The 25,891-nt window shown below is 31.4% G+C and overlaps 1 protein-coding gene across 1 annotated transcript; it reads left to right on the plus strand.

Moving 5' to 3' along the window:
• Positions 1-7,267: 7,267 nt before the first annotated feature.
• Positions 7,268-12,401, plus strand: LOC136977353 (patched domain-containing protein 3-like). The gene is made up of 2 exons (XM_067272813.1): positions 7,268-7,430; positions 11,128-12,401. Exons 1-2 carry the CDS (start codon positions 7,268-7,270, stop codon positions 12,399-12,401), a joined length of 1,437 nt encoding a protein of 478 aa, XP_067128914.1.
• Positions 12,402-25,891: the final 13,490 nt, after the last annotated feature.

The following is a 25,891-nucleotide window of genomic DNA, read 5'->3' on the forward strand; positions in this document are numbered from 1 at the left end:
TAGCAAGTGTTCGTTGTAGAAAAGTTTCACAGTTTACGTTGTATTAATGTTAACATAAAACGAATTACTACAACGATATTACGAATGTTTACCTGTTATTTTTATTACCATTCTTTAACAAATATTTGAAAATTCAATATTTTAACGACATTTTTCTAACTTCAATTATTGTGTTTTTACAGAAATATACTGTAAGTAATAAGAAGAACAATATAAATCAGTTGCTAAAAACTACACTACGAAGAACGGAATAATGAAGATAACTTTTATAAGCGACTCGTTATCCTTTGTATTTCAAAAACTGGGTAGAATTGTAGCACGGCATCCTGTTCACGTTATCATAGTATCGGTGCTTTTATCAGCTTCACTTTCCATGGGATTACTCAAACTGAAAACATCAGAAAGTGCGGATAATCTACTAAAGTCTGACAGAGGGAAGATATTCAGAAATAAACAATTCGTTGATAAAACATTTCCTATAAACACATCCGAATTCTACGATTTCATCAGAATTACAGATCGCCCACAAGCGACAATAGTTTACATTAAAAGTAAATACGGAAACAATTTAATTCGAAAAGACAATTTACTCGAAATCAAACTCTTGGATGAAATTATTAAGAATATAACGATTGTTGTAGATGGAAAAGAAATAAATTATAGTGTAATATGTGGAATTGTGAACGAGAAGTGCATGGAAAATTCCATAATAAATATAATGTCAGAAATGGATGATCTACTTTCTGGACGAAAGAAGTTGAAATTTCCTATTCAAATTGATTCGTTTACTTACAAATACGATATTTGGTTATTTAACCTTGGAGGAGTAAAATATGACAAGGACGGATACGTTAAAGCAGTAGAATGCATGAGGCTTCTTTATCCTGTTGATGAATCTGATTATAGTAAAACACATTGGATTCGAGAATGGCGTAAAGCGTTTTTGTCGAATGTCAACAAAATGAACTTTCATTCTATTGAAGTATACCCGTGTCCAATATTAGCTACTGAATTAGATGTCGAAGTTCTTGCTGAGGAAATTAAACCTTTGTTAAGTGTAGCTTTTATTCTGGCAACATTATTCTGTGTAATGACGTACATGACGAACAGTTGGGTAAGAAGTAAACCGTGGATGGGAATTGCTGCAGTTGTATCTGCTGGATTAGCAATTATATCTTCTTTCGGACTAATGGGTGCATGCGGAGTAGAAAATATTAAGCATAATATTCTTCTACCGTTTCTAATTCTTGGTAAGTATGAATTTAAAAATTTTATTCAGTTGCAGTGACTAAATATATGTACTGTAGTTGCATTTAGAAAATCGTCCGAAGTATTCTGACTTCGGGAACAACAGTGTTTTGAGGAAAAACCGATGCATGATCACGTTAGGCTGCTGGCAGAAAATACTGTGTTAAGAATACCACAGTAAATTCATTGCATATGATACATGTTGTTGCAGAAATTCAAACACTCATATAATATCATTAGTTATATTTTATAATTTTTAGTATTTACATTAATAAATTTAAAGGTCGAACCTGATACAAAATTAAATATTCATATTTTACTGCATGCTAAATATCTAAATTTGATTATTTTTTAAATGCAAAACTTCGTTACCTTCCATTCAATTATGGTAACATGTACTATACAATACATTTTAATTTTTAAAAGTTTTTTTTTTCTATTCTTGTTCTGTTTCTTACTCACATGTAAATATATACTTCACAGGTGAATTATATCTGTATAACTGTTGATTATATCTTTCGGAAACAGCAATAATTAGCATTTTTTCAGCAGAATTGCATACATTTTTCGTGGAAATAAAGAAAACGCCTAATCCTTCAAGCTTTATCTTTATTTCCACAAAAAAAAAAAAAAAAAAAAATGTATGCAATTATGCTGAAGAAATGCTAATTATTGCCGTTTCCGAAAGATATAAACAACAATTATTTTACGTTTTGGATAAACCGTAGTTATTACTTTCATTTTTAAAAAGTCATTGAATGCAGAATTTTCTGTATCTTGGGGCTTATCAGAAAATTCCATTGTCTTGTGATGGTATAAAAATTAAACATGTTTATACAACGAATATTATCGAGACATGAAAGACTTACTTTTATCGAATTTAAAGAGTCAAAGCTATATGCTAGTGAATATTTCATACAACAAACTACATTTGGATAAGGCTAAAACACAAATAGAACTAAACAAAAACGGTTCGCACGATAGTTTTACTTTCTGTTTTAGATTATTCACTAAATGGCCGAAGTTCAGTGAAATATTGCACATCATTGCATATAATTATAGAAGCTCATAATTTGTTTTTATCGCCAAAATACAACTTGCAAGATGTCATTAACCACACATCAAAATGTCTTTTTGTATCTGCAGACACAAAGAAAAAAAAAATCAAAGAAAGTAAACACGGTTGGTTGACAATTTTGACAAATTAAAAATTTAAGTTTGCCATAAAAATTTTGCACTTAATTAATAGAATAATTAGAACATAAAACCTAATTGCAGACGTATACATTTCCATTTCCGGCCTCCCTTCGTTAATCTTGAAAACAGATTTAAATAAATAAAAATGGAGACAAATAAAAAAGAACTAGGACCCCATTAACTGTCTACGAACATCCGGTCTGCACTGGAAGTTACATGATTTCAACTCAAAATTTTTCTTTAACTCGAGAACGAATTTAATAATAATAATAACAACAACAACAACAACTATAATAATCACACAAATGGAAATCGAGACCATATATTATATATTTAAACTAAACTACCATAATGAATCAAAATTACTTATTGTGACAATAAGTAATTTTGATTCATTATGGTAAATTTCCGAACTTCTCTGCATGTTCATTACTTAAAGCAGTTTAAATTTTAACATAAATTTCATATTAACAATGATGTCTGCAGTTTAAATGCTTTACTTGAAATATATTTACTGTTATTCTCTAAATCTCTGTTGTTTAGAGAAAACTTTTGCACATCAATACTAATTACCAACTAGATATTCAGACCCGGAAAAACGTGAACACTGGGCATTTTGCTTTGAAAAGACAATCTCTTCTGACCTTTCATTCCTACTACAGTCACCAGTGCATATTCTAACATGCAACTGGACACAAGATGTGCGATAGCATTCCATATTTGTGCATTAATTAATTCTCTGATTCCGTGTTTTACAAGCATTTCTTACTTCCAGTTACATTAAAGTTAAATTATTTATTTAAATTCCACAATCAATATATTATTCTGCACAGAAAATGAATGTTGGTAGTTTTACCATTGAATATATATTGTTTTGTTTTGTTTTGAGAAAGGGTGAGAGGGCTATCTGCATGTTAGCAGCAGACATAAGCCCTTTAGGAAGATGAAGGAAGAGTTGGGTTAGGGGGGAAGTTAGAGGAAGAAGTAGGACTATAGGGAAATAGGATAGTATGAAAAGAGCAACCTGGGCCTCATGGGACCCCACGGCTTCTGCAGCAGCATTTGATTACATCAAAATAAAGATACAAAGTTACAATGATACAATACCGACATAGGAAAGTGTGGTACATACTCCTCAGTGAGGATGACCGTCAACACTATGGCGGTTACATACAACAATATAAGTACACTCCCTCTTCATTGAGGGTTGCCAGACAGTAATTATACGATAATAACAAGGTTGAGATTGACAAACAATTTAACATTAATACAATATTTCCAATTATTTACAATTCGCGTTACTTCACGGCCAAATAAAGAGGTGCAGACCGACATAAAACGAAGCCTCTTTTTAACAGAGGCTGTGAGACAATAATGTTACTTTAACATTAATAAAATGCAAACAAGCAAATTTACCGATTTACAATACAGAAAGATAAAACAGTCTCGCTTACCTACAGGGATTGGCTGACTGAGAATTTGTGAGAACATTAAAACACTATTACTAACAGACAGGTTGACGTAATAACATTATATACATACCCTTTTACATACGGAGGCCGGCCGACAAAGATGTAATTACATAAATGTATGGTATCCGTACATACGGAATACATTTACAATTTGTGTATAAATCGCGCGTAATACAATTAGACAGCAATACATAACTGTAGGATGTACAGTACTACCGTTATTGTTACACTTGGTAAGCAAGAAAACAGTTTAATCAGTCGCTGAGCAGGGAACTTCGAGAGAGGTCTTCTTCACTGTCACCATCGGTGTCGCTACTGCTATCTTCTCCCCAGTCTTCATCCTCCTCATCGCTGACTTCCATTTCTTGTCTTTGATCCCGTCGTGTTCGTTGTTGTTTCCTTTGAAAATCTGGTAGTAGGGCTTTTGTTGCTTTCACGAACTTCTCAAGTCCTTTCCAAAGTTCTTTATTTTTAAATATTATAGCTGGATCGGGCGGCCAGCTCAGTCCGTGTTGAATGCAGTCTCTGAAGAACTGGCTACGATGGTTCTCGTAGAACTTGCAGCTGTACAGGAAGTGGTTTGCGTCTCCTTTTACAGTCCCGTCACATCCACAGGTGTCGTGATTTGCTCTTTTGAAGCGGTGGAGATATGCTGCGAATTTGCCATGATTCGTCAGGCATTGCGTGGTTTCTGAGGCTGGTTTGTAGTGTTTTATCTTCATTCTATCAGCTACAGATGGGACGAACTTGTAGCAGTGCCTACCAGTTGCTGAGGTGTCCCACTCCTGCTGCCAAATAGTCAGCTCCCATATTCTGAGAAGGTGCTTGAGGGTAGTATTCGGAAGCCTGTTATAAGTTATCTTGTTATTTGAGCTTGCTGCCTTTTTGGCGAGAATGTCTGCCTTCTCATTACCATGTTCACCCTTATGTGCTGGAATCCAGCTAAAGTGAACGGTTGTTTTGTTTGCCAGCTTAAGAGCGGCCCTAATAGTTTCGCTGCCTAGAATGGTTATATTCTTTTCCTTGTCAAGTGTTTGTAAAGTCACTCTGCTGTCGATGAGGAATTTAATTTTTCCTTTGTAGTTGCTTAGGTTATTAAGCATGTGGGTAAGTGCACTATGAACCGCCCAGAGCTCCGCTTGAGTGTTACTGCAGTAATCCGCCAATTTAATGCTGGCTTGGTAGTGCGTCTTATCAGTGTTACTATCCTTGATGTAAATACCTGCTCCTGTCCCATTGGGTTGGCAGGAACCATCTGTATAAACAAGCCACTGATAGTAACGATTGGTTGCAGGATCGTAGTCGAGATTAACTTCATACCTGTTCCTCTCCGCCGGATGTATTTCTGTACCTATTTTGTTATCTGTTTTGTCGATTTCCACCTGCTTTATGATGTTTAGAATTTGTGTGTAATTATCAGGAATTAGTTTGTCTTTTAATTTCTTATTAATATCTTGTTGTGTATTTTTCCAAAGATCCAAGTTAGTTAGTATCCATTTCCAGGCTGTTGCTTTTGCAGTGATGTGTATGGGAGTGAGACCCGCCAATACTAACAGCGCGTCTGTTGGCGCAGTCCTGTATGACTTTGTAGTTTTGATTGCCGCTTTTCTTTGAACTGTGAGTAACCTCCTTCTGACATGGTTGTTGTTGACAGCTTCATGCCACACTGGAACGGCATACAACAGAGCTGGCTCTATTGCCATTTTGTATACAAGTTTGCCGTTTTTGGGGTTGAGCCCCCAGTATTTGCCCATGATCCAATTAAGTTGGTTGATTTTCCGGTTAATTTTCATAGTTATCTCATTTATGTGTTGATGCCAATTCAGGTTTGGATCGAAGTAGATCCCTAAGTATTTTAGGGTCTTGACTTGTTTTATTCTGTTATTGTTCATGCGGAGTTTAAGTGTTTTTTTTAGTTGACCTTTTTTGTTTTTGCGCGTACACACCATAGCTTCACATTTATCATAATTTACTGGTAGGCCATGCTCCTTACTCCATTGATTAATCCTTTCTAGTTCTCGGTTTGCTTTTTCTGTTAGTTTGTCACAGTTTTGGTTTTCTATCATAAGTATCAGATCATCTGCAAATGCTTGTACTTTAGTATCAGTAGTGTCATTAAACTCCTGCAGTAAGTTGTCGAAGACCATGTTCCACAGGGCCGGACCACTACGCGAACCCTGCGGGCATCCTCTATTTATTTTTCTTGTAATCTTGATGTGATTTGTTCGGTATTCGATGTATCTATTTTGTAGGTAGCTGTGGTAGAGTTTGGATTCGAATGGTGTGTTTTTTAGTTTTGCTAGATTTTTCTTAATATCTGTCCATCTCAAGTTGTCAAAAGCTTTGCTAAAGTCGATTGCAATCAATAGCGCATGTTTTTTCTTTTCCCAAGCACCATAAACAAACTTCTTTACGCTTAACGCAGCGTGAGTGGTTGAGCTGTTAGCTCGAAAACCAAACTGGTTAGGGTGCATTTTTCCAGTGTTGTATAATTCCCAGTTTATGCGCTTGATTAATAGGCCATCCAGGGCTTTCCCCATTGTTGGGAGGAGGCTAATCGGTCTATAATCAGAGGATTTTTCAGGTTTGTCTTTCTTCGGAATTAATTTTATCTCTGCAGTTTTCCAAGCATCTGGGAAGTATCCCTGGCGTAGACACTCGTTGAACAGATAAACAAAAACTATGGGAATTTCTTGAAATGCATTTTTTAACATTTCGGCAGTTATTTTGTCAAGGCCGGGAGCTTTTTGATTTCCTAGTGTCATGATGGCTTGTTTCGTTTCCTTAAAAGTAAACAGTCTGCAATATTCATCTTTATTACTTAGCACGTGGTAGGTACTTTGCCTATCTTCATTATCGGCACTATCAGGTATGTCATCCTTGGGAAACTGGCAGTCCAGGATCTTCTGGATGTTGGTTTCCATGTCATAGTTGTTGTATTCTTTTGGGTCGTCGTTCCAATACAATAGGTATTATTTATGCGGCCGCAATAAGAATATTTGTTGACAGAACTTTTTCGGTCCTTTTCGTCGGCTTTCATAAGGAACAGCGCTTTTCAAACGTGTATCATTATTCGTACATGAACATTATCATTTAAAACAAAATCCACATGCACAGCAAACTTCATAATAAAGATATTTTTATTATTTTATTATTTATTAAAATATTTAATTTATTATTTTACATTATTTGCAGCTACAGAGATAGATGACGCCTTCGTGATAGTTGCGAATTGGAGAATTACAAATGTTGAAGAAAGCGTGGAAGCACGAATGGGGAAAACTTATTCCAAATCTGCAGTTTCTATCATTATAACAACGTTAACAAATATTTTATCTTTCTGCATAGCGATGACTGCAGAATTTCCTGGTATCAGAATCTTCTCTTATTATGCTACGAGTTGCGTGTGCTTCACTTACTTGTATCAGATTACGTTCTTCGGATCGTGTTTAGCTCTTAGTGGTTACAGAGAAGAGAAATCATTGAATGCGTGTACATTCAAAGTTGAGAAAGGTAATGACTTTTTTTATATTAAAACAGATTACAAGTACAGGTACTTTACAAGTTTTCCATTGCAGTCGATGTGATTTTTTTTTGGAACTGAAACATTACATCAAAATAAATCATTCGATAAATATATTTAATTACTATGGCTGCAAATTTACGTAAAAATTAAGAATTGTATTCGATTCGTACCGAATTAAACTGAAATGTTTATAAAATTTCTCTGAATCTTTCATTAAAATTCAATATAAAGTTTAAAAAAACTCTAATCTTTATATGTAAAGACATTATTGTAATAGAACTTCATTTTTTATTTGAAAAATTTAGTTCATTGACATATTGCAAACGACATTAATTAAGGAATCATTTTCCTTTCTTTATTTTGTTACCTGTGTACTGTACATTAATTATTTTATTATTAATCAATACAATATTTATTCTTTCAATATATATCAATTGTATAATTTAAGCAATTTTACGACGAGATATCCTTGTATTAAATTTTTTCTGCAATTTTATGAAACAAGAAACATTTTTTTGCAGGTTTTAAACTGTATAATATTTTATTCATTCCTGTAATCAGGTATTAAAACGAATACTCACTTAACTTTATTTCCTTTATTATTATTTATTATTGTTAAAAATTAATAAATTGTGATTATTTTTACACATTCCCACTTGAAACATTTATTTAAATTTTTTTAAAAATTGTTACAAATTGAATATTTATTGTTTAAGAACATTTCAGTAAACGTCCTGAAGACATTAGTATATCTTTTCATATTACGCTTTAACATTTTATTGAAACTTAGGTAATGTGAGATCGGGGAGATCGGGTTGTTAAGACCATTCCTTTGTCTAGAACGATTACATTTGTTTACCTAAACTTAAGGAAGACTGAAGATCAGTCTTTCTCAGTCCTTGTCATTCCTGACACCAGTTAGAATAAATAATGCTTGTGTCCTACTCGCGGAATATACGATTGTTTTGTCTTTAAACCGAATCGGAGTAGCTGATTCGGGGAATAAGGTTGTATACGCAGGGTCATGGTATTATTCGAGTGATGGAGGGGTTATGTCAATTCGCGAGATGGAGGAAAGACAAATCCACTATATAAGCTCACTATTTATTGATACAGTAGATCCCCCTTAAGCGTATGAATCCGTGCGGTACGAGTCACTTAAACACATGAGCCAATCACAGCCCGGCACGCGTGAAGTTTAGGGGCTACGGCTGTTTGAAAAGTTTTCTTCCATAAAATTAACCGATTCTAGACTCATTTGACTCACCATTTCCAAAACACGTGTAATTTTTTGGGAATAATCCATATAAACTATGCTATAAACAAAAAATTGTACGAATACTTACTGAGTGTGCACCGTTCGACGACGCCATTGCTTAAGCTTGTTTTCGTCGCGCGTGTTTCCTGATAAAATTATCAAGAAACACGAGTTCTGCGAAAAATTCGCTTAACTTTAGGAGACATCTTTAATAAAAATATAATTTTTATGGTCGTTAAATAATAAATGTTTTTTAGTAGGTCCGCTGCTCGTTTAAACTCAACGGTTTGTACAACGTCTGCTATTCGTCCAGATTCGACCAATCTTGTCGTGACACGAGTCGGCGATGACGTTTTTCCGTGTTATACGAATCTCTTTAGTGTCTTATACGAACACGATCGCAATTTTTCGCCGTGTTATACGAATCCGTGTTATATGAACCCGTGTTATAGGGGGTCTACTGTATACACTGCATATTAAGTATACAAGATATTTACATAGACCAGCATAAATAAAACAAAAGCTAAATATAACGTAAATATATATTAATGAATATTTTATATTACTTGTATCAGATTACTGTACTACTTGTTTCATATTACTTGTATCAGATCGGCAAAACCTTGGAATACGGCTGCCCACTGAAAGAGCTTACAATTAGTCAATATACTATATGGGACATCGTGAGATAGTTCTAATGGTGACTCATCGTCTGGTGGAAATTGTGAATATATTTACTCCTATGTGTGGACATGGCTCCTTTGCCTGGAAAATAAAAACACGCCCCGAGTGAAAGTGACTTCCCCTTTTATAGAAAAATTGACGACCAATCGGAAGTACAAACAAATTTTACACAGAAATTCAAAATGTCTGCTTCTACCAGTGCCAATAGCAGACTGTTGCTTACCAATTTCAGGTGAACGCATAATGTGCACGATGCCACAACGTTATGGGAACTCAGCATACGAAACGTAATGGTACGACTTGTAAAAACTACAATATCGATGAGTTATCATCAAAACAAAAAATTAAACCGGTTGCTCACTATGCCACGACTATGCCTCCAAATCTGCAAATCTTTCACTTTCAACTTATAAAATCTGCTTAGTATGTCCAAATGTTACGTGAGCTGAAAAAAAAAACAAAAAGGTCTACACTACCTGCCAAGCAATATGCTAAGATCTCTTGAAGACCACGGAATAGAAAGACTTCATGGTAGGGCTACTTCCGTGTATGTTAGTTTACTCAAACATGAGCAAAACAGGACAATTCCCTTTCTTTGAGTAATCGTGGTTGACATGACAGAAATAAATGGATTTGTTAACATTTTCACAAAAATGAATTAAGATTTCATAGGTACTCTACAATTTTTTTAAGAAACTTTTACGAGAAATTTTTGAAAAATTTTAAAAAATAAAGGAAATAAACTTAAGTGAATATTAAAGATCTCACATAAAAGGGAAGATCAATGCAGTAGGAGAACCCTTACACAATTACAATCAATTGATAAAATCTGCGGAAGTGTTTATCAACAGACTGTAAAGAAATTTAACACAAGAATGTCTCATCGTGGATACATGTAAATAGAAAATTGATATATATTGTTAAAGTTAAAACAGCGTTGATAAATAATAATGCAAATAAAAAAGTAAACATACAAATTGCACTTAAATGTAAAACAAAATTCCCAAAACACCTGTTTAATAATTCGAAAAATTGAAAATCATCAGTGAAAACAAAATACTAATTATATTGGATTAATGTTTTTTAAGTAGAGATAAATCGAAAATAATACATTTAAAAATTTTTAGTTATTTCAAAGCGTGATATATTTATCGTACTGTTTTAACACTGTATTTTATCTGTTACAAAATAATTAAATAATATTTCGTATTGAGTTAATATAAATACAGTAGAGCGTCGATAAGTGGAACGTCGGTAAGTGGAATGGCCGGAAAGTGGAACGATTTTCAGTCGGACTGTGTCGTGCTGAATCGAATGTTTTTGATAATAAATTTACTTCTAAAGTATAATTTTCAAGTTTTTTATATTTTTTAATATATTTATTTTGTTTGTACAAAATGCAGAAATAATTTTTAACGATACGATAGCCTCGATGATTATTATAAAAATTTTCGTTAGGCTTAAAATCGACGAAAATTCAACAGGAAGCGATACGCAACGGAGAAAAATTTGAACATCAAACAGGTTAATGTATTTTTTTCGTACAAAGTCGGAAACTGGAACAAATCATTAACTGGAAGGACCCCAGTCCCCAATTGGTTCCACTTATCGACGCTCTACTGTAATTGTTTTTTTTCATATGTAAAAATATTTTAAGTAAACTATGTATACAACATACGAATACTTAATTTTAAACTACCATTATGTCTTTTTACGAATAATTGTCATTTTTTTATTTGCAGAAAAATTCAACGAAAATCAATCAAGTGAAAAAAATGAATTAGCTGTTATGAACTTCTTCAGAGAATATTTAGCTGAATTTCTTTCTTATCCATTAACCAAAGTGATGGTTATTATTTTGTACATTTTTAATCTTACAATAGGTATTTGGGGAGTAACATTTCTACACGAAGGATTAAATGTTTTAAGGTTATATCCAAAAGATTCCAAAATAACAGAAGGGTACCGAATGTTTTATGACTATTTTACTGAATTTGCATTTCCTTTTCAAATTGTCATCAACAAAACATTAGATTATTCTCAGGAAGAAGTTCAGAAATCCATTGAAAATCTAATGATAAAACTAGAATCTCACCCAAACGTCGCCGGTTTGGAATTCGAATTTTCCTGGTTGAAATATTACAAAGAATTTCAGAATCATCCAGTATCAAAATTCGCTTTGAGAGGTTATAATATGACACAAAAACAAGATTTCATTGACGGCCTTCGCAATGTGTTCTTGAAAATTAAAGCAGCCAGACAATTTTCAAATGATATAGTTTTTAACAACAATTACACAGACATTATATGCAGTCGATTTTTCTTGGTAACTAGAAACATTATTCGTGGTCAGACTGAGCGTACAGTAATTATTGACATGATGCAATTAGCAGAACAATCAGATTTACCACTTATTATCCATTCCTATTTTTCTCCGACGATAGAACAAAGTATTATTACCAAACAAATTACCCTTCAGTTATTTTGGTTAACAGCTGTTCTACTCTTTATTGTTTTTATTTCGTTCGTTCCAAACGTTATTTGTGCAATAATTGTTGCAATAGCTGTTGTTTCAATAATTGTTGAAACCGTTGGATACATGTCGTTGTGGGCTGTTAACCTTGACGTTTTCTCAATGATGATCATAATACTTTGTAACGGATTTTGCGTTAATTATCCGACTCACATGTCATATGCTTTTCTGACTTCGTCACATTCCGATTCGAAAGAAAAGCTTAAGGAATCGCTTTATCACGTTGGTTTTCCTATTCTTCAAGGTTCTATTTCCACAATTATTGTATTACTAGTATTTTTATACAATAGTATGTACGTATACACCACCTTTGTGAAAATCGTTGCAATTATATCTCTACAAACGTTTTTCCATGCTGTGGCTGTTATTCCTGTATTTCTTAGCATACTCTTTCAATTATTTGCAAAGAAAGATAACAATGATCGTTGTAATAGTTCTAAAATGAAATATAATTCTATTTTGGATACTGCGAATTCAAACTAAGTGTCTGAAGTCATAGGTGTAAATGCGTTTCTATATTGTTTATATCCGAGACCTTATAATAACTCGGTAATCACGTAAATATGCCTCTTATTAACTTTTTATTTCATGAAGAAAACCGAATTTGGAAATTTGCTTTTGTTCTCTTTTATTTTCTTTCCTCTGTTATTATTTATCTGTAAGTCACATGATACGATAAACACTATAGTATTTCGTATCTCGTTTCAAAAACGCTGCAACATTTGAAGCATTTCACGACCGTTGAGTACGTATTTGCGATTGTATTTTATTTTCTTATTCATCATCTCAAATATTTTTGATTCATTTTCCAAATACTTGTATTTTATCCACAATTCTTTCTGGATTTAACTATCAAAAGTTTTTCACAATCATCCAGAAATACATAGATTTAAAATTCAGAATTACTCATTTCGAAAGTTATTGTGAAGTCGTTAGTTTCTTCTTTCTTGTCCGTCTCCACAAATTTTGAAACTGGGCTCCTGGAAGTAATTCTTCATTTACTTTAGTTGCAAGTGTTTTCATTCGTTGTTCGTAACACATAAAATAGTATGCCAATCCTATCGTGTATGCTTAAATTCACATTTCAATGGTTTTATATTTAACCTGATAATCCAGAAACATCAAAATATATTCCATATCTAAATGTCTCATGAAGTTTTTAATTCAGCCCACAGAAAAAAGGAAGCTAACAGATTTACAGTTCAGCGGTAAAATTTTAATCTTGTTGTTTGTAATTCTAGCAGTTTCGTGAGGAAACAAGCAATTACAGGCGGGAAAAGATTTTTATGTTTCTGTTTTCAAATTCTCTCTTTAGTTATGAAATAAATTTAGTGAAAATGTTTGATATTATCGATGCCTTCTTACTACTGTCATGGGTCAGCGTGCATAAACTTGCCGAATGACGCAGTACGCGTTTCTCTGACGTCACATCGTTTCATGCATCAGTGGTAACGAAAAATTTGTTACGTAAACATGAGAGTACAATGTTAAATTGGTCAATTTGAAGTGGTAAGAAACGTTATTCTATGAAATTCATATTTCCACTACTCTGATATTTTAACCATTATAAATAATGTCAAAGAAATGTTTCTATTTATGTTTATGGTAAATTCAACATAATACAGGAGAAAGTCAAATTACGTAAATTTACGAATTTGGAAGTAAAAATATTGTATAAATATATTATAGGATTTACATAAGGGTTGTATTTCTGTAAAGTATATATGGTCTATGTGATAATCACTTGAATTTACTCGCAAGGAGCAATTCGTTACTAGCAAATCGTGTAACACGTAGTACTTATCTAGCTAAGTATATGCTATTTACTTATGTAACAGGATATTTCTCTATAGATAACACTTTAATTGTTTTATAAGATAGTAAAATACGGTCTATGTGATAAGCGAATTGAAGGTGTAAAGCCGATTAGCAGTGACGCATCGCTTTACGACAAAAAGTGCCGGCATGTTTGAGCCATGCAATTACTAGCAAGCATAGCGTGTTTTTTTCCTTCTTTCACTAAATTGAAACGAATAAAAAAAGCAATTAGTATATTTTTTGTAACAAATACATATATATTAAAACTTTCGACTTAAATTTCGTAGTCGAATCTATTTTAATTAGAAATTGTGTACAAAAGTATTCTATTTGTAAATTCAGTACTATTTACTTATTCAAATTAACTACTTTCTTTAAAAGCCGAGAATTTTAACACTTGATTTCAGTTTCTTTCTGACAATCTGTGATTAAATTTCCGGCAACGAATTGATTAACTTTCCAAGGAACGTTTGGTGGCGCCATATTTTGCCTCCGTTTTAGATAACTGCCGGAAAAGTAAAAAGTAATTGTCTTTCGCAAAAAAGTAAATAGAACATATTATATTCAATGTAATTAAATAGCATGTGTTTAATTACAAACAAATTTAAGTACTAAGTATTGCACGATTTCCACGCAGTAACGTTTTCTTTCTTAGTAACAATTAAAGTTATTATCTTTTACTACATCCATACATTATTTTACAAACAGTTTATTGTAATTATAAAAATTATCTTTATTAGCATTACTTCATTCTCTGAGTTTTTTCATAAAATTCATCTGGTTTTTGAAAGTAATTTAGTGATTTTTTAGTTCATCACACTTTTCTTTAACTTAGCAAGCATTTGATATTAATCTCTGCTTATTCGTTTATATTGGACTATTAATTATAAAGTATTTTATGTTCCTGTTTGATTAATTTTATTACAATATGTAAATGATTTTGTTTTTGCAATCTTTGTTTCACTAGAATATTTGCAGGAAACAGTGGTTGCTTACTTGCTTTAAACGCACTTTCTTCCTTAAACACCGGAATCGAAATAACTGGCGCCCATCAATATCCACGGTGGATTTTCCCGTGTTTTCTTCAAGTTTGTAACACAGGAGAGTTTTCCTTAAAAAGTACTCCTGACAGACATTCACCCTCTGCAGATTGCTTATGTGTCGCTTTCCTGTGTACAAATAAACCAAACAATAACAACTGGTTAAATTTAAACTACTAATATTTCATAATAATAAATCTGTATTCCCGATAGAATAAAGTACGACACCTCTGCATGTTACAGTGTTTCCTGTCAGTATTTCGATAACACTGTATTTTCAATATAACAAAGATTTTATTTGTATATATAAGTAGATAACTTCAAAATAAAGAATATTAGGAATTCTTGCAACAAAACATTGTTGGTTAAAAACGAAGAAATGCATACTAATCATTAATGGGTAGAGGAAATTCAATAGGGTCAACACATTCAATAATTAGTCTTTTGAGAAAATATATATTTTGTTTATATTATTATTGTTTTTCATTCTTAATAAAGATTGTTAATAAAAACACTGTTTATTGTTATTTTCTTACCGACATTTCCACTAAATTGCATTAAAGTCCTCTTCATACACAATTATTTTTGCATAGCTATGAATTAATATACTAATAACTTCAACCCTTGCAACTGTGACCTTGTCTTTATAAATTAGTTTAATATCATCAATAAGAAAACTATAAATCATTTAAAGTTCAGAAGATGACATTTATCAAATAAACTGGACTTACCAAAGCAGGTCGAAAGTGATCGATGATCGATCCTATGATCGATCCCCGTGATTTAAGAACACGTGGAAATTCCCATTTCCGGTTATTGATTTCACTTTTTTTACGGTTGTTATTTCAGCCCTGTCCCTGCTCAACGTGTCTATGATCATATTAATAAAATCGATCATTTTGATTAAATTATTAAATTTTGAATATTTTAAGAATAACTTTTATAGTTTACATATATATATATATATGTGTGTGTGTGTGCGTGTGTGTGTTTGTACTGTACGTCCTAGACATATTGTTATAAAAGCTATCTTGAGGGGTGATCGTAAATCATTTATTTACGACACTGATTATTTTTCAAAATACGAGATCAATTAATCATAAAATTCTATAGTCTCTACTAGAAAGAATTTGTATGAATAAACAGTTTCTTAGCCTTTTTGTTTACATTTTGCTCATTTGATTGTTGTTGACGAATAATAGCATTCTTGCAATATATGAATTTATCCTGTATGAATTTTGTATGTTACACTATATATATTTTAATAAATAGAAATTTGATAAATTATACATTTATATATTATTTATTAGTATATATTTAAAAATAATATATAATATATACATACATTCAACAGTTTAAGGTCAAAGTAGGGCCTTCTCGACTTCCCGACGGGGTTCGGTTCCGCAACTTCGGACGTAAGTTGAGGTGGTCGTAACTCGAGAAGTGACTGTAGATCACTTTGACTTAATGTGTTGATTCTGCACGTACGCATGTCGTATTATCGATATTAATATCGACTTTTTAAAAAATACTATCGCACATTACTGATTAACTTTGTACCTGGCGGAGCAGTAATATAGGTAACACTACAACCGATCACACAACAGTTAATTTTTGAAGGTTTTTGTGGCAGAAAACTGTGGTTCATTATTACAGGAAGAAAACAAGCACCGTGTTTCAGTACGTATCCAACCCAAAGACGCACGTGTTTTCCCGAAGCCGTTTTCTTTGTCTGCTTACAGGTGGAGCTCAACTCAGTTCCACTAGCTGTATATACAGAAAGTTTGAAAGTGTTGTTTTTCTTTTATTCTCTTTCGGTTAAGCACAACCTTTAGTGCTATTTTGCTGAGTGTTTTTCCATGTTTTCAATTTGTTTTGTCAGTATTGCACTCACTTTCGTGACCGCAGGGTCGGCACCTCTTTGATGCCCTGTCAGGACTGACACCAGCGTGACTTTACGGACAGACACAGAAACCGGGTTGGCCGCTAATTTCGTTGTGCCAGCGGTTGCGTTGCAGGCTTTCGGACTCGGAATGGAGGCGGGTGAAGATTTGGAAGAAGTATACTCCACTAGTTATCATTTAACAAAAATACCCATTTATTAATTCGACATTATTTATTAACAAGCTATATACAGACGCTTAGTGGATGCTAAAAATACGATATACTCGTATATATGTAATGGGATGTTTCGTCATTACTATAAGGTAGAATTTTATAGTAATTATATAAAACATTTGCGCACGATAATTAAATATCGGTGTTGTTATTTTTATCTAGGATAAGTTGGTCTCGTTCAGCAGTAATTTTCTTTTATCTTAAATTTAATGTTTGCACTTTGTGGAGAATAGATACAGTTTTAAATAGTAGATATAATTAGAATTCCAAACATAAAATATAAAAACAACAATGGAGTATATAATGACGCAATAAGAAAATTTCAGTTGTTATGATTAAGACTTGATGAAAAAAATTCGATAGTTAAACTAGTTTAATATACAAGGAAAAGATTTTTATGGGCGCACACAATTTGTAAAATTTTACACAGAGAAATATAACTTGTTATTATATTTCTTGCTGTTTTATGTTTGTAAGATTAAGTTTCTCCATACTGTCTTTTAATTTAACAATTTATTCAAAGAGTAAATAATTGGCATTCAATTTGTTACAGATATTAAAATATTTCTAATAAGCATCACACATTTTATAAGATATAAGGGTAACATTTATCCATGTTTATTTACTTTTCACCGAACTTGTATATACAGGTTGGGTGAAAAGTAACTAAACATAGATGGATCACGATAATGTTTGTAATAATAAAATTTACGGCGTTTTGTGAAACAATTAATTGCATTTTATATTCTTTTCATGATTATTAAAAAGATGTAAATAAACAAAAGATGTTGCTGGCGCAGTGGCATAATAGATGGCTGGCCATTTGTCTGTTCAGGAACCAGCATAGATTGCTGCAAGGTGAAAAGGTGTAAATCACAGTTGCTGGGCAGAGATGGTGGCATATATTGTATTCATGCTGTTATTATTTCTGGAAAACTAACAATAATCATTCGATGCTAAAATTATTAAGTTCGGTTGCAGATGCACAAAGAAATAACAGTCTATATACAACATGGTGCTAGAGAAACGTGTCATTGGTGGATGGCACCGGTATGTACAGTACATTGAACTTTTAGCTACGTTTCCATATTACTTTTTAAATAAACACATGCTGCATAACTTTGATCGTCATTGTATTAGGAAATTAAAAAAATTATAGCGATTTTTTATTGCCTAGTTACTTTCCAACCAGACTGTATCAAGAATACAATTTTTTTGTATATTATCAATGTTACCTTATTTAAACACATAAAATTAAATTGTAAAGTTGTCAAATAAGAAAATTATTTTATTTGTTTCAAGTGGAAATTTTAATTTAAAAATTAAGACGTAATCAACATTAATTACTGTTTCCATTTGACTATTTTTATGGATTTTTAAATCAATTTTATAAACTTATTTAGAAAAAGTCACTTTTATTTATTTTTCTCTCGATACCAAAGTTGCCATTGATTTGTATTCAGTCGTTACAAGGTTAGCAGCTATGTAAATTAAAGAAATTGGAAGGTGAGAAATTCTTTTACATAATTCATTCTACTTGTATAATCACAGTAAGTTAAATATTAATTAATTTTTTTTTTGTTCTGTATGATAAAATAATCTTCGACACTTATTAACTTTACTGTATTAATTAAATTCGATTTTTAATAAAGCTTTTAACTTGGTTGAAATAATGTTTTATTTGAATATTTTTAGAATGTGACAAAAAATTTAGACTGGGGAGAGAAAAAAAAATATAGTTTAATATTTTTTTCTTTTCCAGTTAGGTTTGTTTTACATTTAATTTTATAAATGACAATATTTCAATTAGAATTTTGAGTAGAAAAGTATTGTGCATAGTACACGAATAATGAGTTTTTAAAACGTGTTAGATTGGCACCGTACGACGATGATAAACATCGTACGGTGCCGTACCGAACATGATAAACATTATTAAAATTAATATTCATTTATTTATTTATTGTTTTATAACGTTCTTTGCAAAGAAATACCAAGAGAAGGAAACATCAGTTCATGTGGCAAAATGAAGGCAATCAGAAGCCGGTTAGACCAATTTAGCCTTGTGATGACTGATGACATGTTAAATATGAAGCTCTGTATTCATCTAGTAGTAACATTAAAACACTTTGCGTCTGCATGGGAATCATTTCCACAATTTGCTTCTTATCCCTCTATTAATGTTATTATTTCACAGTGACCTATTTCGGAACATACCGTATTTGCAAAAAATCATGTTTAATGGTCGTGCGATTGCTTTAATAAATCCAAAATCATCGACAATGAAAATCCGCGTTAAATTATCGTTTATTACATGTACAAAATAGATTTTAAAGTCTCAAGTAATTTGATATAAATAATAATTGACATACCATTTTAATTTAATTAAGATATACAAAAATATCCACGATTAGTATAAAGTATCGAAGTGTACTGGATAGTGTTCCTGTTTAGTACAGAAAATGTAAAGGCATAAAGATTGTTTTAAAACATAATATTTATAAAAATATACGGTTAATTTTCGAAGATTTATTATTCTTTTTATTATGCATTAATCAAAGTGTTAATCGTAACAAGAGAAATTTCTTTATTGCCTAATATAATAAATTAAAAAAATATATTTCGTTATTATATTTAGAATTCTAATTATATATACTATCTAAAATTATATTCAATCTCGACATGATCTAAATATTTAATTTAGGAATTTAATTTTACGTCATTCAATTTGAAAACCGGAATTTTTTTTACATTATTTTATTCATTTCTGTTGGCAGGTAGCTACGTATCATGGCAGTAATGTGAGTTTACTTTTACAAATGTTATTTATTTATATATTTATTGTAGTATCTTATAATCTATTGTATTTTATAACTTCTTTATTATAATTATAACCCCTCATGCCTATCTTGTATATCAGTTACAGGTATAAAAACATTACAACATATTAAAATTTCTCTACTTGTTTACGAATTTTAACATATTTTATATTGAATATTTATAAATAATCTACATATACTTAGCATATATAAGAACAGAGTAATTAAGTGCAGATACTTTTTTATGGAAGTGATAGTTATAATTTTGTTATTTATATAGGTCAGTACACCGTTAAAATATTATAGCATATTTGATAAGCGAGATTTATTTTATGGTTTTAATTATTTTCTCTTTAAAAAGGAGTAATTAATTAAATTATCTACACTCGATATAATTATTTATATCGGATGTTTCTCTTTACATCATGTGTGTTTGAAATAATTGTAGGTTTATTTAATTTTTTATATTTCTTTACACGTTACACGCTTCATATATAGGGTACGAAACATACAAGGCTCTAGTTAGAAAAATCTCTGGTGTTTTTAACCTCAATATAAATATCATTTGAAATTATGAAATAAAATACAATATATATATATATAAATATTTACTGCTGTATTGTTTGTCTGCTAAGAAATATAATAATAGTTATTGTAGTACCTACAATACGTACAACTACTGTAGTGAGTTAATTATATGTTACTAATCATATTTTGAAGCTGATAACACGATAAGGAAGGAGAATTTCTTACCTAAGAGAATAATAACTACAACCGATTTCTAGTTAGACAATTCTGAAGTTATATATAATTATTCTAAACTTAACTGAAAGCTTATATTCTAAGTATAAGTATTCTAAATTGTTCTCGGTTTTCATCTATGTATTCTCGAGATTAACGAAGCACAAGAGGATAGAGAGCCGGAAGACGACATTGTGAATGTATTGGTCTTCAATTAAAAAACTGTGGCTCAAACCTCATATTGATAAATTATTTTAAAAATTTAGGTACCAAGAAGAGAACCTCGCAGAGTAACTTTAACTTAATTTTCAGAAGATCAGGTTACTGGGTCTAAAAAGCGTAAATTTTAAACTTACGTCCCTGTCGTTATCAGTGAGGTGCTGGCAATACTTCCGGTTCCATAGGTCAACGTTTATGGGTTTCCCTTAGGGCTATTTTACACGGTAATAAGGATATAAATGCATGGAAATGAACGATTTTCGTTTAAAAAGTTATCCAGAATAACAAAAACTGAAATTTATGACAATTAGAAAATTTTATAACGAATTTACTGAACCGCGTATCGATAGCTTTTGGTCAGTCGGCCCGTCTTGATGTAATATCAGAGTCATTAACAAATAAATCAACAACGAGTTGCTCAACTTTCCGGGCAACTTTGAAATTTTGGTAGCGCCATCTGTTGTCATGTGTTATTAAAAATACTTTTTAAATTATAGTTTTTTGAAGAATTTTTGGAAACGACTGTGTCTTTTAATTTATACAAAAAAATTTTTATATTATGACAAAAACCTTAATGTTGAGGGTAGGGATGAGTTTCACACAAACATTTTTAATGCTAATAAAGTCATTAAGTCTTACCGTACTGGAGATACACACCACTTCCATTATTCCCCCACCACCTGGACCTTTATCCATCAAAATTTAATAACATCAATCCTCTTAACAGCTAACCTCCCTGCAAAATGTCAGAAATTTTGGTCAAAAATCGCAGGAGTTATTCAGATTGAAAGAGGGTGAACAAAATCCTGCCCCCCGCACACAAACACACATTACCCCCGAACTTTTTGCATTATTCGACGATTCACCGTGTCCTAAGTCCAAAAATGTAAAGATCTGAGGAGTCGTTTTTTGACCGATCGCCATACTTTCCCTCTGTTATATTTAACAGTCGGAAAAAGAAAAACAAGTGAATTCGAAACAAAGCACCAAACTCAACTTTACCAAAGTAAATCTCCTAAGAAAAGTGATATTGACTGTCATAACTTTTAACATGGCGCAGACTTGTTTACATCCCAAAGACTTCTATTCGGATTATACGTTTCCGAGTTAATACGATCAAACAATAGATATTTCTAACTTGCTTTGACAATGACATTCATTATTTACTTTGCTAGACAATGGTGGAAAAAGCAATTAATAAAACAGATAATTTATTTAACTTTGAAAATATTTTCTATAATTATTCTTTTACGTTTATCAAAATACAATAAAATCACTTTTTCTTAATATTTACGCAGTAACGCTTGTATGAACTTATTAAAATTTAGTATTAATATGTATTAAAACAATAGGAGAATCACCTGATCAGATCTGAAGGAGGAAACTCGATCAGTTTCTTTTTATTTTGATAGCAAAGAAATTTATTAGAGTTTTTGCTTTAAGGATAACATTCGTTAATATTGTGACCTGAATTTTAATTTCTACACGAAATTTCCGGAACTTGTTTACTTATTTCAGACTGACAAAGGTTAAAAACGTCTCATATAATACAAACTATATTAAAGGTTGTCTCTAAATTATCGAATATGAAAAATTAATAGAAATTACACAAATTGCTACATAAATTTTTTTAAATATTTAACTTGGAAAGGTTATTGCAGAAATAAAAAAAGTATATACTTAACAGTAGCGTGAGACTTGAGTTAAACTTCTTCAACTGACCTTCAAATTGAATAGATTAACAAACAATTTAATTTAAATGCGATTATTTATGTTATCTGCCTTTTGAAAGATACAACTAAATGTACGGTTTAATATCATTCCAACCAAATATAGGTGTAGAACATTAAGCAACTATTTGTATTCGATTATTTACGATTCGATTATTTTATCTACAACAGTTATACTTTAAAAAATCCAGCAAGGAGTTTCTTAAATTTCCTGGCAACATTGGGGAACGATATTTTATTTTTAAAAGTTTTAATATTTTTTACTATTATAAAATGACAAAATGCTTAATTTTCTGGGTTGAGATGGGTTTTATAAAAAAATTGTAAATCGTCATTAAGTGCGAGTCTACTGGAGATACACACCACTCCCTTAATATCCCTACCCCTCGACCTGTAATCACTAAAATTGAGCTTCAGATAGAGTAAAAAAATTCGTGCCTTCTCCCACGCACACTAACATCCATACATACAGAAATTACTTACGAATTTTTTTGCATTTCCCGACGTTTCAAGGTGTCCAAAGTCCTAATATCTTACAAATACACGTTTTTAGATTAGAAAAGGTAAATAAAGTACAAATTATTTAAATATCTGTAATGATCTGTTAAAAATTTAAAGGATTATTTTTCATTAATGAAAGCCTTAGTAATAATAACTGGCGTTTTTTCATGTTCTGATTATAATTAATTTCTTTACATTGTCCAGCTATATATTATAAAATTTAATTGCAATCATGTTTATTACGCAAGGTAACATTTAGTCATCTCAAGGATAATATCTGTTTAATCTATGAAACGAGAAACGTGATAAATGGCATTTTATATGTAAATACTATTTTTACGATTACGAAAAAAAGTTGAAATTAAACAATTAACATCCTTCCAAGTGAAACAATTTATTGGTTTCGCTTCGAAGAACACTGCGAGATATTTGACAGGCCATCATTTTCTATGCTGTTTTGTAATTACAGTAAGTTTATAATAACTTCCCCCTCTATTTTCTCTAAATTTTAAACGATAAAGAATATTTTATCGTTTAAACTTATCTTATATACTGTTGTCACGCGCTAGCATTTACAGTAAACCTGCTAAACCTCACCACCTGCGTAAGATGACCGCTTTTAACAGGTCCCTTAGCAGGTTTCGCTGTAAATGTTACTGCGAGTTATTGAAAAAAAATACGTACAAGCTTGCGCCTTAAGCTTAGGCAATTATTAAGCTTATGTACATTGAATATCTTTAAATTAAACAATTTACAATACATAGTTAAGTTTGAGTAAAAACTAGGAGACTTTCTTTACTATACCCGTTTGTAATTTACTGTAAATCAATAATTGGGCTACATTGGTCTGTCTTTCCTTAGTCTCCAGAAGGTAATCAGCTAGATGAAAGTCAAGACCAGATATGGAAACAATTGTGTCAGCAAGGCCCGAGTAACTGTATAGGATCTTCCAATGCAAACCGTAAGTCGTGTTATTTCAATTCACAATTTCTCCCTGAAAAGCGGCATGGCTATCGTTAAAAAAAGGTATCATGTACAGGGGCACGCTAACATTAATTTAAGGTGGAAAGCATATGTTTTAAATTAAATAAATTAAAAATACAAATAAAAATAGCAATCCGGCATTGTGGCGGTGAAACAATGAAATAATTGCTTGTAATAATTAAATGAAAATCTGTTGTCAGAAGATTTATCATTTTACATATTCCTTTGTCTGCGAATTAATAAATAAATAATTTAATCATAAAATATTTAAAAAAAAGGAAGTGCTTGAGCGATGAAATGTCAGAATATAATTATGTTTAAATAAACTCCGATAGTTTTCCTGAAAATTCACTGACTATATAATTCTACGAGCTTTTCATTTATGACAATATTTAATAAATTATATTATTTTAGAGCAGTAGGTCAGCATAAATAATTGTTTACTTAAAATGAATGTGAGAAAAGTGAACCGGAAGAGAGATTCAAACGGTCTAAATCAGAAAAAGATATAAAGAAAACAGAAATAACAGGTATTTGCTAGCTGCTGTGTTAAATGCACACGTATCCAGAAAGTTTCTGATGCAAAGATTCAATCATTGCTTCAGAAATATTCTGGATACGTCGCTTAAGACTCTTATCACCCCGATTAAAACAAAGAAGTGCTTGATAATCTGTTAATGCCTACGGAGAAAATAGAGTCTAAACTTCAAAAATGCTAAAGAAAATAAATATTTTAAGTAAAATATTTATGGGTTATTATTATTAATTTATCTATTATCTACATTCAAGTTTTCCTTGTATAAAATTGAATACACTACGTGCGCTTATAAAATTTTACGAGTTAAAAACCTGATTTGACATCGCTTTATATTTATCAGTAAGTAATAATAATTGAAATAGCCACTGGATACGTGACAAATTTACTGATGGGAGTTACTCAATTGTTTTCGTTTTGTGTCAAAGGAAAAAAAGAATAAAGCTATTAAAAATAATAAATTACTTTAAACGTTTCTTAAGAATAAAATCTCGATATATCTTTTATTTATGTATTTAAAAACATTTTATTTAATTCGAAAAATTAAATTACAAAATGTACTTTTCACTGGAAGAAATCTTACATGAAAATATTTATTTTATAATAATAATAATAATAATAATAATATTGTTTTGTATTCGTAAACAATTGATACGTAAATTGTTAACGTATTTATTATACATTAACAATTTGAATGTATTTATGTAATAAACTAAATGTATGTTTTAAAGTATAGGACTGTGCAGTTAAACTGATAGGTAGGTTTATTTGTTTTAGTAAAGAATAGAAAAACTTCCTTAAATACATATACAGTAAAAACTGCTTAGGCGACCATCTGTATTCGACGGGCACCTGTCAAAACGGACAAAAATTTCTGGCACGGAATACATTATACTTAGAGCCTTCGTATAAGTTACCCGTATTAAACGACAACCTACACAGGTAGTCGTTTGTGTAACGCGACCGCGGGCATCGATTTTCGGTCCGAAACAATATACAACAACTGTAATAAGCGACTACTTCCGCGAATATACCTGGTCTAAACACTTGTTCGAACCCACTTCGGACACTTCTTCCACTCTTGAAATTAGGTGCAGGCCAATGATTAATAATAAATCGTTTTATTATTAATTAATAATTTTTCTTATTGTACTTAAGAAAATATTAAATATTAAAAAGTACAGTATATTTAAAGCTAAAATAAGAATAAACTAATAAAAACCAAAACCGAAGTTATAGAGAGATACCGCTTGTGTATCGATGGCGTAATACACGTAACTGAGGAGCAAACGAAGAGAACCGAGTTGAATTAATTAAGTCGGGGGGGGAAGTGTGCATTATAATCGAGAAAATGCGAATACTGTATTAATCTTAAAAATATAGGTATTAAATCTGTCTTATAAAATCACGACGACTTTTGTAAATCGAGTTATCCGATAAGAATAAAATACAATGACAATACAGCTCTATC

Source organism: Centruroides vittatus, unplaced genomic scaffold (assembly GCF_030686945.1).
Source record: "Centruroides vittatus isolate TY-2023 unplaced genomic scaffold, ASM3068694v2 contig_455, whole genome shotgun sequence".
NCBI classification, from domain to species: domain Eukaryota; kingdom Metazoa; phylum Arthropoda; class Arachnida; order Scorpiones; family Buthidae; genus Centruroides; species Centruroides vittatus.